This window comes from Neovison vison, chromosome 6, assembly GCF_020171115.1.
Source record: "Neovison vison isolate M4711 chromosome 6, ASM_NN_V1, whole genome shotgun sequence".
In the NCBI taxonomy this organism is placed as follows: domain Eukaryota; kingdom Metazoa; phylum Chordata; class Mammalia; order Carnivora; family Mustelidae; genus Neogale; species Neogale vison.
In genome coordinates, this window is record NC_058096.1 from 119196725 (window position 1) to 119212268 (window position 15544).

Here is a 15544-nt window from a genome sequence, read left to right on the forward strand (position 1 = left end):
TGCCATCCAGTGTCCATATATTATAAATTCCCAGCAACTCAACAGCTCTTGCCACTGTCTGCTAACCATTCTTGGTTTGTAGGGCTATCAAACATTCAGTGCACGTTCATTTGAGTTGTGGTAATGCTTTTACCTTAAGCTTTTCTTTAGGAAAGGTATGATGACCTCTAAGAAGAGACATTTCGATAAGAAAGGAGAGCTTCCAAGTTCTTCTGTTTACACCAAGATTTAGAATCAGTAATTAATAGAATTCCTCTTTTTCCTATTCCAATAAACAACAAGACTTTTTATAAAAAAACAAGAACTGTACTCTTAAATATTTTTTCTACCAGATTATGTTTTGTTTTGTTTTGTTTTTTTAAAGATTTTATTTATTTGTCTGACAGAGAGATAGAGAGCACAAGTATGCAGAGCAGCAGGCAGAAGGAGAGAGAGAATCAGGCTCCCTGCTAAGCAGGGAACCTGAAGCGGAGCTCGATCCCAGGATCCTGGAACCGTGACCTGAGCCGAAGGCAGCTGCCCAACCAACTGAGTCACCCAGGCTCCCCCTATGTTTTATTTCTTTAATATTATTTTCATTAGAGGAATTTCCAAAGTACAAAGTAAACTTTGTATTAAGTAGTAATGTTAAGGTTATATTTGCATTACTAATCTGTGTCCCAAGTTCTGACTTCATATGTAATGGTATCTCTTCAGAGGGTTAGGAACATTATTTAATCAAGACCTAATGGGACTTTTCTCAACATTTCTCAAATGAGTAATTATTATATTTGGTATCCATATGTAGAGAGGAGGATGATCAACTTTTCCCCATTGTATAGTGAATAAACAGTCACAAGTACACTTAAACTTTATTAGACTATATTATACAACTGATTTAGAGTAGGCAACAGGAAGTACTTCTTGATAGACTTCCTAGCCTTTGAAAAGGGGGATTTAGAAAGCCTTTGGGGTCACTCCTTCAGGTTGTAAAAACAGAAGTAATTCTGAAATATATAAACAGTAGTTGTCTATATGGTCTTAACATGAGGAAATGAGTTAGACCATTAATTAAATTATGAGAATTTGAGCATTGTAGTTTCCTTGGTAAAATGGAAGGGAGAAAAGGAGAAACAGATAAAAGAATGAGCAGAAATGCATTACTTTTAATGTGTTTCATATTTTGTTTTTAATATTCTTAATATTTGAGAATGTTACATTCTTGATTTTATGTCTGATTAGGAATGGTTTTTGCCTAACTGCAGAGAACAGATGGGCTTCTTATTTAATAGAATTTAATTGTGTGAAGAGAAAATCAAAGTCAGAGACATTATCAAAATCATTTCCTTTAAAAAATCCTAAGTGTAGGGGTGCCTGGGTGGCTCAGTGGGTTAAACCTCTGCCTTCGGCTCGGGTCATGATCTCAAGGCCTTGGGATCGAGCCCCACATCAGGCTCTCTGCTCAGCAGGGAGCCTGCTTCCTCCCCCTCTCTCTGCCTGCCTCTCTGCCTACTTGTGATCTCTGTCTGTCAAATAAATACATTAAAAAAAAAAACAAGGGGCGCCTGGGTGGCTCAGTGGGTTAAGCCGCTGCCTTCAGCTCAGGTCATGATCTCAGGGTCCTGGGATCGAGTCCCACATCGGGCTCTCTGCTCAGCGGGGAGCCTGCTTCCCTCTCTCTCTCTGCCTGCCTCTCCATCTACTTGTGATTTCTCTCTGTCAAATAAATAAATAAAATCTTTTAAAAAAAAAAACAAACAAACCTAAGTCTACTGTACTAATGCTCTCTTGCATAAAGGTTAAAAAAGAGGTACCACTGACAGGTGGGCCACACACCCCCCCCCACATACACATGAGAGGTGAATATAAGATTCTATAGAATCTTGGAATTTGAAACTGTTACTTAAAATTATTTAAGTAGAAACAAGAAATTTCTCTTAACCAATTATCTGGAACTAAGACGCTGTTGAAATGATGGTTAAACACTCTCACTTTTTCAAGAAGTTGTTTTATTGATTAATTAAAGAGCTGTGCAGAGAACCTTTTTGTGACATTAAGATGGCATAAGCAAGTGTAGGGTTTCCATACCTGCACCCAGAATTCTCTTCAGCCCTGCAGTTTCTACCAGACATCTCCAGGAATGAGTGAATATCAAAATACAGATTATAGTAGTTAGACTTCACATGTACAGTCACTTTTACAAATTTTACTTGTATAATTTTAGCTTTATATTTTTTTAAGATTTTATTTATTTATTTGTCAGAGAGCGTGAACCCAAGTAGGGAGAGTGGGAGGCAGAGGGAGAAGCGGGCTCCCAGGCCTGATTTCGGGGCTAGATCCAAGGACCCTGTGATCATGACCTAAGCCACAGGCAGCTCCTTAACCAACTAAGCCACCCAGGTGTCCCTAGTTTAAGCTTTTAAAAAGGGCAAACGTTGGGGCACCTGGGTGGCTTAATTGGTTAAGCGTCTGCCTTCGGCTCAGGTCATGATTCCAGGGTCCTGGGATTGAGCACCACATCGGGCTCCCTCCTCAGTGAGAGTCTGTTTGTCCCTCTCCCTCTGCTCCTCCCTGACTCGTGCTCGCTCTCTCTCTCTCTCTCTGAAATAAATAAGTAAAATCTTTTAAAGGGGGGGGAGCAAATATTTTATTCCCAAAGCATCTTCAACTTAAATTATAGGTGTTCATGGTGTCCCCAAACAGGTGGCCAGTCCTCAAAGCCTGAGATTCAGATGAGACACTTCACTCTTTTTGAAAAATCCCATGTTTACAAAATATATGTATTTTATTTATTATTTTTATGGCAAAACCACAGTATGTTCAGTGTAAATGATAATGGACTCATTGAAGGAAATCTGTTTCATGGCCAACTGATGGAAGTTATATTTTTAGAAAGATTTTTTGCTCATATCCAGATTCACTTAGGCCCAGTATAAATGTCTTCAAGTCTGCTGTTTATACTTTTCTTCTTCTTTTATTTAATGTGGCTGTGAAATCTGTCCTTTATTTAGCAACGAAGTCTGTCCTATCTGTTGTTTGTAAAGCTTGCTGTTTAATCCAATTTCTGTATTGAAAATAAAGAAAACACAAGAGTGTTTTTGAACAAAGAAACCGAGAGAAAAGAACCTTTTATTCTTAATGGGTATTAGCAAGCACTTATAACGCTAGACTTTTGCTTTGTTTGACTTCAAGGAACCTGAAGAAATCAGTGCAGATGATGAGGTAGAGGATACGTGTGATAACAAGGAGGATGACCTAGGAGCTGTGGAAGAGCAACGTAGTGTCATCCTGCATCTCTTGTCACAGCTGAAGCTGGGCATGGATTTAACGAGAGTAAGTAACGGGATAACTGGCTACGGTGAGCAGTAAGTCAGGACGACCTGTAATTACTAATATTGTCAGGTCTTTTTATTCTTTATGAATTGGTTTCTTAATCTCGCTCTTTTTTTAAAGATTTTATTTATTAAGTAATCTCTCTACCCTTAATGGAGGCTCGAACTTACAGTCCCAAGATCCAGGAACCGAGCCAGCCAGCTGCCCCTGGTTTCTGAGTTTCTTGATCAACATTTCTTATTTGATAAATAATGTGACAGTTATCTTGTGCAGCAGGAAATCACATGGCAAGTAAACACCTGTAATCTTGTTTCTGTGCAAATAAAAGAGGTCATTTGGTATACAGAATCTAAAGGAAAGGCTATAATCCCAGAAAATCATGAAAGACTTTGACACGTCTACTTTACTCTTCCCGTGTTGTGTCGTATATTTTGGGTGTTATCAATAACAGAGGTCAGCAAACATTTTCTGTAAAGGGCCAGATAATAAATATTACACACAGGTCTCTGTTGGAACTACTCAGCTTTGCCTTTATAGTATGAAAGCAGCCATAAATAATATGTTGGACTGGGCATGGCTGTGTTCCAACGAAATACTATTTATAAAAACAGAGGCCACATTTTCCCCAAAGGCCATACTTTGCAGTCCTCTGGTCTGTTGCCTTGCTTACTTTAAGTGTGGTCTGAATTAACTAGAAATGGGAATTCTTTTACAGTGTACAAATATATCAAATCACTTTAAATATCTTACAGTTTTATTTGTTGAAGACTATTTGTTGTCTGAAGACTGGTAGCATCACCATTGCTGGAGAACTTGCTAGAAGTTCAGAGTCTCAGCCTCCAACCCCCAACTTAGAGGACCAGATCTGTATTTTAATAAGATCCCCATGTGTTCATATGTACATTAAAGTTTGAGAAACAGTAGTCTATAGTTTTTAATTTTACATCAGTCTTTTCCAGTTCCAGACTATCTAATTAGTGCATCTTCATTTATTCTAGCAGTCAACCTATGATGTTAATTTGAAAAGGAAATTAGGTTCAAAACCTATGCATGTTAGATATTACTAGTATGGGATTATTCTTGGCATTAGTGAGGAATTTCAGAATTGACATCAGGACGTATATTTCAAATTAAGGGTTTTGATGTCAGTGAAGGTAGTGAAAGTGACTTAAGTAAAACGTAACTTAAATAGAAAGCATTTTGCTGTTAGCTTTTACTTTGAAGCATCTCAAAATCAAAACACATTTCCTTCTTTATTTAGACTTGCAGTGATTACAGGGGAGTTTAAAAGAAAATGGATTGAATTAAAAGCCTACTAAGAAATAGACATTGTAGGAATTATTAAAGAAACCCATTAACCTTTCCTGTTTTATCTAACCTTAATATTTCAACTGGGTGCCATTTTCTGTTTTAGAAATATTTCTGCTCTAGAAATATTTTCAATATTAGTGGTTCAGAAAAGACTGTTAGCTGTAAAATCAGTTAAAATGAATAATGTGGGTTAAGCCACTGCCTTCGGCTCAGGTCATGATCTCAGGGTCCTGGGATCGAGTCCCGCATCAGGCTCTCTGCTCGGCAGGGAGCCTGCTTCCTCCTCTCTCTCTCTGCCTGCCTCTCTGCCCACTTGTAATCTCTCTCTGTCAAATAAATAAATAAAATCTTTTTAAAAAAATGAATAATGGTATTAAAGGTTTGTTTTGTTATTTTGGTGTTTGCTATCCTTTAATAGATTTAGGTTTATAAGGCATAAAAACAGTATAGGGGTTTATGAGGCATAAGAACATTTGAAAAGAATGTGCTATGATAGTAAGCCAGATGGTAAAGCTTTCTCTAGGCATGATAACTATATATAATACAGCTTCCCGACATTTGTTCCTTGTTAATTAAGATGTAAATACATATATAGTATTTATATATAAAATCATTAACTTTAACCAACCATGAATTATGAACATTCACATAACGTTAAAAAGAACGATATTTTTTGAGCAACATTTAGAAATCTGGTGACTAAACTGCAGTCACATCTACCTTCTTTTCTAACAAAACACTGATAGAACAAATATTTTTTGAGCCCCTCTTATATTCCAGACACTGTGCTAGGTGCTGGAACTACAGCAGCAAGAAAGGTAACCATGGTCCCAGCCTGCGTGTTGTGAATAAGTAATAACTGTTCATTTTGTTCCTTTTTAAATAATATTATGGATCCAGTATAATTATACAGTTCACAGAAAGTTTGAGAAAATAAAGGAAAAAATCTCCTATGACTTCATTATCCTAACCACACAACACTTAAGTTTTGAGAATTCCCTCTAATCATTCTTCATATAATGTAGTTTATTTCAAGTTCTGTACATTTTCTTTTTACAGTTAACACTCTTTCTTTGTGAAATATATTACACACAGTCTTCTGTGTGTATGAACAGTTTCAAGAACATGGTGAAAGGTGTCTTCACCTATCAGGTCTTGGAACGTTGCCAGAAGGATGTGCTCTGAGGTCCCCTTCTGGTTGTAGTCCCCTGTGTTTCCTAGATCTAACCTACTACCTACCTAGATAGAGCCCTACTTTTTTTTTTTTTTTAATGGTTTTACCACCTGCATATGTACCCCCATAACAATGTTACTTAATTTAGGAAAAAGTGAATAGCCAACACAAGTTTAGCTGTATAAGGGAGGGGCTCTGTTGCCGTTCATAGAAGAAACCTCCTAGGAGAAGATGAGCTAAACCGAGGCCCTGGCATTAGCATCTTATAAATCATTGAGGAAGTTTAGAAGAGTCCTTTCTGAAGCCATAAGAAGGCAAAATTATAAATGAATTTTGTGAAATACATGGTTCACAAAGTTAGAGCATTTGGTGTGAGCCAGCTACTGGCCATTCAGCAGGAATGCGGACAGAGGGAAGAATCTACTCAGTGTTTTCTACCGCTGAGCAAACTGTGACCCACTTCCCAGCACTCAGCAGTAGACTGAAGCCAGAACATGTCTTTGGGTGAAATGAATGTCTTCAGACAGCAGGGCATGGAAAAGAGAGTTGGCATTTCCACAGATGCTCACCACCGGCCAAATACAGATGCAGATGGGACCAGTTTCCCGTGAGCATTCTGTCCTCAGATTTCAAAAGACAGTAACAGTGGCAGCATGGAGGGCATGGATGACGGTCTTCCATACATCTTCTCTTGAATCACATCACTCTGATCTGGACCAGTTTCCCTGTGTCTGCTCTACAGCTTTCTTCCTGGGATGTCCTTTCATTGTCCTTTTGTGCTAGATCCGTCTCCTGTATTCTTTTCTTCTTTTCTGGTTGCCTCTCATTTCAGTGGAGCACATCATCCTTTAAACTCTGAGAAAGATCTGTGGGAGGCAAAATGTGAAAATGTGTGTTTGAAATATCTTTATTTTGTCCTCATGTTTGATTGCTAGTTTGGATAGAAGTTCTAACTTGCAGTTAATTTTTCCTTTAGAATATTGCCTCCTTGCTACAGCATTCTGGTGAAAAGACTGATGTCATTCCCATTCATCATCTTCTGTTTGTGACTTCTTTTGTTTGTTTGTTTTTCTCTAAAATTTGGAATCTGTCCTTTGTCGCCTGAAGTCTGAAATTATCTCTGGGCACTCGGTGGGCCTTTTGTAGCAGGACAGCCACAATTTGGTTCTCTGAAATTTTCTTGAATTTCTTCACTGATGACTTTGTCTCCAGTGTTTTTTCCTGTTTTCTCTGAAATCTTTATTTCATGGTCATTGGACTCCCTGCTCTGGTCCTCTTATTTTTCACTTCATTTCTCTCTCTCTCTCTTATGTGTGGAGAGATTTTCTCACAATTTTATCTTCTGAGCCTTCTCTTGATTTTTAATTTTTGTTACCATGTTTTAAAAGTGTTCTGAATTTTGTTTTTCAAAAAGCATATTTGTTTCATATATCTAATATTGTCTCAAGTCTGAAGATATTAATTATCTTTATTTTTAAGGTCCCCCCCCCCCAAATTTTTTTTGATCTTTGTATTTTGGTCTTTGTAATCCTGTTTAGGGATTTTCTCAGAGATCTGAGATCTGATATTTCTTGGATTTCTGCTCACGCTTAAGTCTAGGGAAACTAAAAACCTGACTTTAACTTTTGAACATATGGGTGGAGCCTGTGCTTCTCAGGACAAGTAATCTGGATTTGTTGGGGGAACCTAGTGTTAGTATCATTAGATTTTCCCTCTCAGGTTGGTGAAATACCCCAGAAGGAATTCTGATCTCCTGCTTGGTGGGCAAAGCAACTAGGAGCGGTAGAAGAGAAGAGAGTAAGGTGGGGGAGGATCTTAGCATCTAATGTTTATTTCATGTAGAGTTACTTCATACCTGTTATCAGTATGGTATCCATTCTCTTTGAAGCCCCTGATGTTCCCCAAACTAGAGAATAAGCTGCCTTGTTTCACTCTTCGGAGACAAAACCTCCAGAACTTGGCTGGGGTGCAAGAGGGGCAGTTACCAGAAGTGTGTAGTTGGGGAGGGGATTTAAGGATTCAGTTGCTCTACACACAGGTTCCACTCAGTCATCATTTTAGCATTCCTGTAAACCTCCAGATCCAGAGATACCCGATGCTGTCAGTTCCTGAGCCCTCTCTGGAATCTGCAAACTACTGCACAAGAGTCAGCTTTCTAGTTACCTCCCAAAATGTTGTTGCTTTCAGGGTGGCTCAGTTGGTTAGGCATCTGACTCTTGATTTGGGCTCAGATCATGATCTCAGGGTCATGAAATTGAGCCCCACATTGGGCTCTGCGCTGAGTGTGGAGCCTGCTTAGATTCTCCCACCCTCTCCCCCCGCACCTGCTCGTGTGCACACTCTCTTTAAAAGAAGTTTTTATTGCTTTGTCTACTTCCCTCGTATCTTCAGGTTTGTCTTTGTATAAAATACATTTAATATAATTTTAATGGATTTCAGAAGAAAGTGAAATTAAGATGTATGTGTTCAATGCACCATGAAATGAATCTGAAACAGTGATATCTTTTGTATTAGTTGTATCATCTTCATAACCATCTCTTTTTTTCTATAACTGTCTTTTTAAATGATATAAAGTTTATCAGGTGGAAGTTCGATATTTAAGTTTGCTAGAACCACGGTTTAAAAACATAGATTTTAATTTTACTTGCACATTTCTTTTTCTTTACTCATACTGTTTCCTAAGTCTAAATTTCTAGAAGAGTAATTACTAGGCTAAATGGATATGAACATCTTTGGGCTCTTGAAAAATATTACGGGACTGCTTTCTTAGTTTGTTGAACCAGTTTACAGTGCCTCTCCAATTCTGCTGTGAAGAAAACTAATCCACAGGGCGCCTGTGGTGACTCGGTCAGTTAAAGGTCGAACTTTGACCTTGGTTCAGGTCATGGTCTCAGGGTTGTGGGATCGGGCCCTGAGCTGCTATAGATTGTTTCTTCCTCTCCCTTTGCCCTTTCCCCTGCTCACACCATGCTCTCTCTCTCTCTCTCTCTAAATAAATAAATAAATAAAATATTTTTAAAAAAAAAAGAAAGAAAGAAAGAAAACTAATCTTTCTTTTTTTTTTTTTTTTAAGATTTTATTTATTTATTTGCCAGAGAGAGAGCGAGCGAACACAGGCAGACAAAGAGGCAGGCAGAGGCAGAGGGAGAAGCAGGCTCCCTGCCGAGCAAGGAGCCCGATGTGGGACTCGATCCCAGGACGCTGGGATCATGACCTGAGCCGAAGGCAGCTGCTTAACCAACTGAGCCACCCAGGCATCCCGAAAACTAGTCTTTCTTAAACTTACGTGGCTTTAGGTGTCAAAAGTATCCTTCTTTTGTTTTGTTTTGTTTTCAATGAGAAAAAACTAGATTTAGCCACCTGGACTTCCCTTTAGGTGTTCCCGATTTTCTCGGCACCATCCCAAGCATTATAGCCAGGAGCCCGTTGATCATATGCTTTCCTGTCTCCGTTGGGCGTGATCAGGGTGGCCACCTCCATGTCCTAGAGCTTTCTCATAGCCTGTTTGATCTTGTGCTTGAATGCAAGTGTGGTGTTGTCGTCTACGTTATTCATGGCTGACTCAGTAGCCGGGAAATTTGATGATACAGCATAGTGGTGAAGCTTGGCTCCTGGGGGCACTCTTTTGAGGATATCTGGGCTGCCTCCAGAGATGCAGTGTCTTGATGCATGGGAAGGTGGGCAACATGTGGATTTTCTTTTTTTGTGCGAATGACTGTTGGCACCCTTCAGCACTGCTTTCTTGTCCTTCAAAGCCTTTGCTTTGGGGCAGGGGGTCAGGGGATTCCTTCTTCACCTTTGGCACCATCTTCACGAAAGGCAACAAGACAAAAATTCCCTTCTTGTCGGGCGCCTCAAGAGCAGGGGCTCTTGATCTCGGGGTTGTGAGTTCAAGGCCCTCATTGGGTGTGGAGCCTACTTAAAAAGTTCCCTTCTAGGGATGCCTGGGTGATTGAATCAGTTAAGCATCTGCCTATGTCGGAGGTCATGATCCCAGGGTCCTGGGATTGAGCCCTGTCTGGGGCTCCCTGTTCAGCAGAGAGTCGTCTTCTCTCTGCCTCTTATCCCAGGCTTGTGCTTGCTCTCTCACTCACACTCTTTCTCTCTCTCTCTCTCTAATAAATAAATATAATCTTTAATAAAAAAATAAATAAAATTAAAAAGTCCCTTCTTAAAGACAGTTCTCTTGTGCTTAAAATTAAGTTGTAAGTTAAAGTATTTGCTTTGATCGGTGATCTCTTTAGTCTATTTTCAGGGAATTAAAATTTCTCTTCTATCTTAATCAGTCGTCTGTAATTTATTTTTAAAGTGGGAAAGGAAAAAAAGGCATGGCCAGCATTTGAGTTTTGCCGTCATTTATCTGATATCCAGTCTAGAAGTTAGAAGATTTTTTTTTAAATGTCTTCTACCTGACCCTCTTGCAGTCGTACATTGGTATTTAATCTTAACCACTTGATTTTCATTTCCTTTTAAGCATGCTTATTTTTTAATGAGACCAGGTACTTTTGTGACTTTGTTTTTAATACTCATCTAGAATGAAATGTTTTCAGAAAGGTAGGAATAGTTTTCTACAGATACACACGTGGATTAAAATTTTCCTCTTCGGTTGATTTTTTTTGTTGTTGTTTTAGGTGGTGCTTCCTACATTTATCCTAGAGAAGCGTTCCTTGCTGGAAATGTATGCAGACTTTATGTCTCATCCAGACCTATTTATAGCCATCACTAATGGAGTCACAGCTGAGGATAGAATGATTCGTTTTGTTGAGTACTACCTTACCTCATTTCACGAAGGCCGTAAAGGAGCCATTGCTAAGAAACCGTACAATCCTATCATTGGAGAAACATTTCACTGTTCCTGGAGGATGCCAAAAAGCGAGGTGGCATCCAGTGTTGTCAGCAGCTCTCCCACCCAGGCAGTCACAAATCACACTCCTCTGTCAGAGGAGAATTTGAGCCAGGTGGGATCAGACTGTTATACAGTCAGATTTGTTGCTGAGCAGGTTTCCCATCATCCTCCAGTCTCAGGATTTTATGCGGAATGTGCGGAAAGGAAGATGTGTGTAAATGCGCATGTCTGGACTAAGAGCAAATTCTTAGGCATGTCGATAGGCGTGACCATGGTTGGAGAAGGTAAGTAGAAAAACTGTTCTCCAATTTTTCATATCAAGCTATAATCGTAAGTTTGGGGAAGCTAGATAAATATAAATTTAAAATGTTACATGTGCCACTTTTTTCCATTTTTTAATGTGTTCCAGAATGGTGGGTAAGGGGACCTCATATTTATGGAGAAATATAAATATAAATATAAATAATCTTCTTTAATTTTTTTTCCTGATTTTAAATATAAAATTTTTTATTGTAGAGTATTTGGAAAACTTAGAAAAATATCAAGGGGAGAATAAACCATCCCTAATACCTCCATCCAGAGAAGGCAAATACATTTTGTATTTTTTCTGTTCTATTTATGTTCGTACTTTTATTTTTGTTTTATAAATTTAGGATTAGTTCTCTCTATATAGTTTTGTGTCCTGCTATTTTGCAATAAATATTCATTTTCCCATGTCATTGATAATACTTTAAAACATGTTTTGATGACTGTATAATACCCTATGAAATGAGATATTTTCCATCTTTTATTTAACCATTTCCTTTATTTGGACATTGAAGTTGTTTCCATATTTTCATTATTGCAAAAAGCACTCAAGAAATATATTACCTAGAAATATCTTCTAGTTTGATCTTTTATAGCTCCCGAGGAAGTAATATTTTAAAACATCGCCAGTCTTTAATTTCACTTCAACAAAAGGTTATGAAAAAATAATTTAAGGTAATACCCCAAAAGTAAACAACAACAAAAAACTTCCACAAAAATCATTGCAAAGTTAGTGAAAATATAAAGGCAGAAGAAACCCTACCATCTTAATGTTAAAGGAAAACCCTTGTGCATTAAATAATATGTTCAGAATGTAAAATTGCAGTGTTAGCATGGCATAATTAAGCCTATGATATATGATACTAACATTTTGAGATAGTATTAAAATACCTCTGAAGAAAATACTTTATCCACCTTTTCAGTTTTCCCCATTGTTAAGATCTGTTGTGATAGGAGTCTTAGCAATTTCCAAATAATGTTTTAAGTTAAAGCTTCTGTAACTTTAGAAAGTCTTAATGTTTTATTAGTTAGAATTTTGCCATCTTCACTTATAAGCTTCATAACATTAGCTCTAAGATCTTCATAAATCAGTTTGATTTTATAGATGAAAAAAACAAGTCCATAGTGATGACATGTTCAAGGTCACAAAAGTTAAGGCATAGCGAGATTTAGAACCTCCTCCTTTAACATACTCTCCCTGAGGATGGTTAGCTGTTACTGAGAATCCGATGGTAGCCTCTTCAAGAAGGAAATACTTCAGGAAATAAGGAAAAGCATTAATATCTTAACCTTGCGTTAATCATGAGGAAGGTCTAAAATAGGTGATTTTTGGTATTTATGTGCTTATTTTATATTTGTGGAATGCCTTTTAGAAATTAAATTTCTTTTGTAACCCCAATAAAAAGTAAACAAAATCAGAAAATGGGAGTTAGACAATTCATTTTGTTCTAACAGGAACATGTTTTTATTTGTTAGGAGGAAATTCCATTTAATGATGATGTAAGTGAGGTTTTAGAATTCTTTGAATCTGTTGTCCTAATAAGACTATTATCATACACATTCAAAACTTACTGATCTTAAATTATTCAGATTTTGTGTGTGATACTTACGGCAAATACAGTTTCAGAATAAGAGATCAGAAATCCAGGTTATCAGGTGACATATTTTTAGAAAAATAATAAAAACATGTTTTCTAACTTAAAATGAATCAGCAGTTACTATTAAATCCTTCAGCGATACCCAAGTATGTTGTCTGTATGTCTTCTGACAGCTCCCATTACATATAAATGTATTACAGCCAGAACCAGGTTCCTTATAAAATTGCTTGGTAATTCTTGATTTATTATTGCCCTTTGTGAAGACTGTAAAGGTTGCACAAGAAAATAGTTGGTGTTTCTTTATGTAAAGTAGACTGCTTGAGAATCTCAGTTTATCTGTTTGGTTATTCTAAGAATTAACTATATTAAAATACTTATTATAACTCTTGCCCTTCCTTATTTGCAAACATTAAGAACAGAGTAGTTAATGAGCATTCATTAAGAGAAAGATACCATTAGAGTTCAGTTCAGTATTTAGTCTGCTAGTGACCCAGATAATGAGCTTGGGTTAGTAATATAGCTCAAATATCCTTAGTGTCTCTTCTTTATCTGGTATAAGTTGATTATTCATTAATGTAATTTCTCTTCCTATAATTTTTCTTTTAAAAAACCATCCTTAATATAGCATCACTTAATATAAAACAAGTCTTATTAGAATAATATTTGTTTGAAAACTGTCACTTCAATCTCTTGTAGCCTCATACCAAATTCTTCAGAATTTTGCAAACAGACTTATTACTATGACCATAGTTTTCATGACAGAATTAGTTTTTTTTCTTCCTAATATACATAGAATAAAGAATGCTTTTTTTCATTGAACTGAGACAAAGTTCTGTGACTCTACAGCATTAGATATTAATTATTCCCAAATTAAGAAAGTTGTTAGTATTAATTATCAGACCATACCATGATGCAGTATAGCATATTTTTAAAATCTGATTTAAGGTTTTATTTTTAAGAATCTGTTAGAGGGAAATCTTGATCTATTTCTACTAAAACATTTCTGGTCCCTTTTATGAACCCCAAAGGGATAGCAAAGTCATAATGAATGTAACTCAGATTCACTATTACCAGGAATGTTACAAATACAACTTTAAGTGAAATTAGTTTACTCCAAAGTTAAATGAAAATTAAGCAAAATAGTGATGTTTGTTTATTAGGCTTGAAAAAAACTAATAATGGATATTTTATAACTGTCTCTTTTTTTTTTTTTTTTTTTTTTAAAGATGTTAACCATCTTTATGTTTTCACATTCAGGTATCCTCAGTCTATTGGAGCATGGAGAAGAGTATACATTTTCTCTACCGTGTGCATATGCCCGGTCAATTTTAACTGTTCCTTGGGTAGAACTGGGTGGTAAAGTCAGTGTCAACTGTGCAAAAACTGGGTATTCAGCCAGCATCACTTTTCATACTAAGCCATTTTATGGTGGCAAACTACACCGGTAAGAACATTTTAATGATACCTGGCTCTTATTCTACTGTTTATAACTCCTTATTCTTTCCTGCTTTGTTTAATGTAGATGGAGTTGTAGTTTTATTTATTTCTACTTTTTTGAGACATTCTGGGCATTCTGATCTAGTTTTTTGTTGGTTTGTTGGTTTAAGATTTTATTTATTTATTTTAGAGATAGAGAGTGAGAGTGCAAGTTGGGGGGAGGAGCAGAAAGAGAGGGAGAAGCAGAGCCTACACTGAATGGAGAGCCCAGTGCCAGGCTCGATCCCATGACCTGAGATCCTGACCTGAGCCAAAACCAAGAGTTGGACACTAAACTGACTAAGCCAGGCGCCCCCATCCTGATCTAGTTTTTAGAAGAGTGACAGATCTACCTACTCCTACAAAATTTTCCTGGTTAAATAGGTAACAATATGTAGAGTAGAATTCCTAGCAAATGAACATTCGGTCTCTGGCCCAATTTCTGCCTTAAACGGGCTCAGACTCAATCCAGGCCTCAGTGAAGGCAGCTGTTGGTACAAGGTAGCATGAAAATGTATCAAATCATATGAAATAGTTCAGGTAGTGCAGTGATGGAATAAGGCCTTTGTTCTAATCCCATCAGGAAATGGCCAGTTCCTGTAACCCCTTCTCAGCTTCTCTGTCTCTTCAGCACGGGCCAGATCATCCAACATTCGTGAAGACAGGTTGTCTAATGGAATCTTCAAAAGGATACTGACTCCTTTCCTTAAGCCCTTCATGTCTGTTCTGACTTTCCCTGAAATAGGGATAGTTTTCTCTGTCTGTAACTCTTCACTGAAAAATACATCTCTTGTTGATGATTTTCACAAAGTAAAAATCTGAGCACTTTGATCTAGACATGGAACATTACCAGCATCCAAGTACAGGATGCCCTGTTACAGTCACATACACACACACACACACACACACACACGTTAACCATATTTATACCCTTCCCTCTTAGGGTAGCCACTATCCTGCTTTCTAACACCATTGATTAGCTATTTCTGTTTTTGAACTATATATTAAAATGAAATCATACACTGTGTTCTTCCAGATTTGACTTTTGCTCAGTATTATGTTTTTGAGGTTCATCCATGTGTAGCATGGTTTATTCTCCTTACTGAAGACTATATTACATTGTATGGCTATGCCACAATTCACTTATTCATTCTAATGCTGATGGGCATTTGGGTAGTTTCCAGTTGGGGACCATTACAAATGGTGCTGCTAGAACATTGTTTGGTGAATGTCTGTGTGAATTTCTGTTGGATAGATACCTAGAAGTGGGATTACTGGGTCATTGGAAATGGAAGTTGAACTTGAATAGGTGCTGACCAACAGTTATAAGGGGTTATTACTAAAGTACTCTCCCTCCAGCCAGTTGCATATAGCTGTTTTACTTTTTCACTCTTAGAAATGGGTACTTAAAAATTTTAGAAGTGGAAAGAGAGATTGATTGGTTCCCAGACACCAAATGGGCCTTTAAAAATATAGACTTCAGTGGTGCCTGGGTGGCTCAGTGGGTTAAAGGCTCTGTCT

General features: G+C 37.4%; 1 protein-coding gene across 1 annotated transcript in view; it reads left to right on the forward strand.

Annotated features, from left to right (window-relative positions):
- Positions 1-15544, forward strand: part of OSBPL11 (oxysterol binding protein like 11) — a 100790-nt gene that overhangs the window by 60412 nt on the left and 24834 nt on the right. Inside the window, exons 8-10 of the mRNA XM_044252140.1 lie at positions 3172-3312; positions 10429-10927; positions 13805-13991. Coding sequence (XP_044108075.1) covers positions 3172-3312; positions 10429-10927; positions 13805-13991 — 827 coding nt within the window. The remainder of the gene's footprint in view (positions 1-3171; positions 3313-10428; positions 10928-13804; positions 13992-15544) is intronic.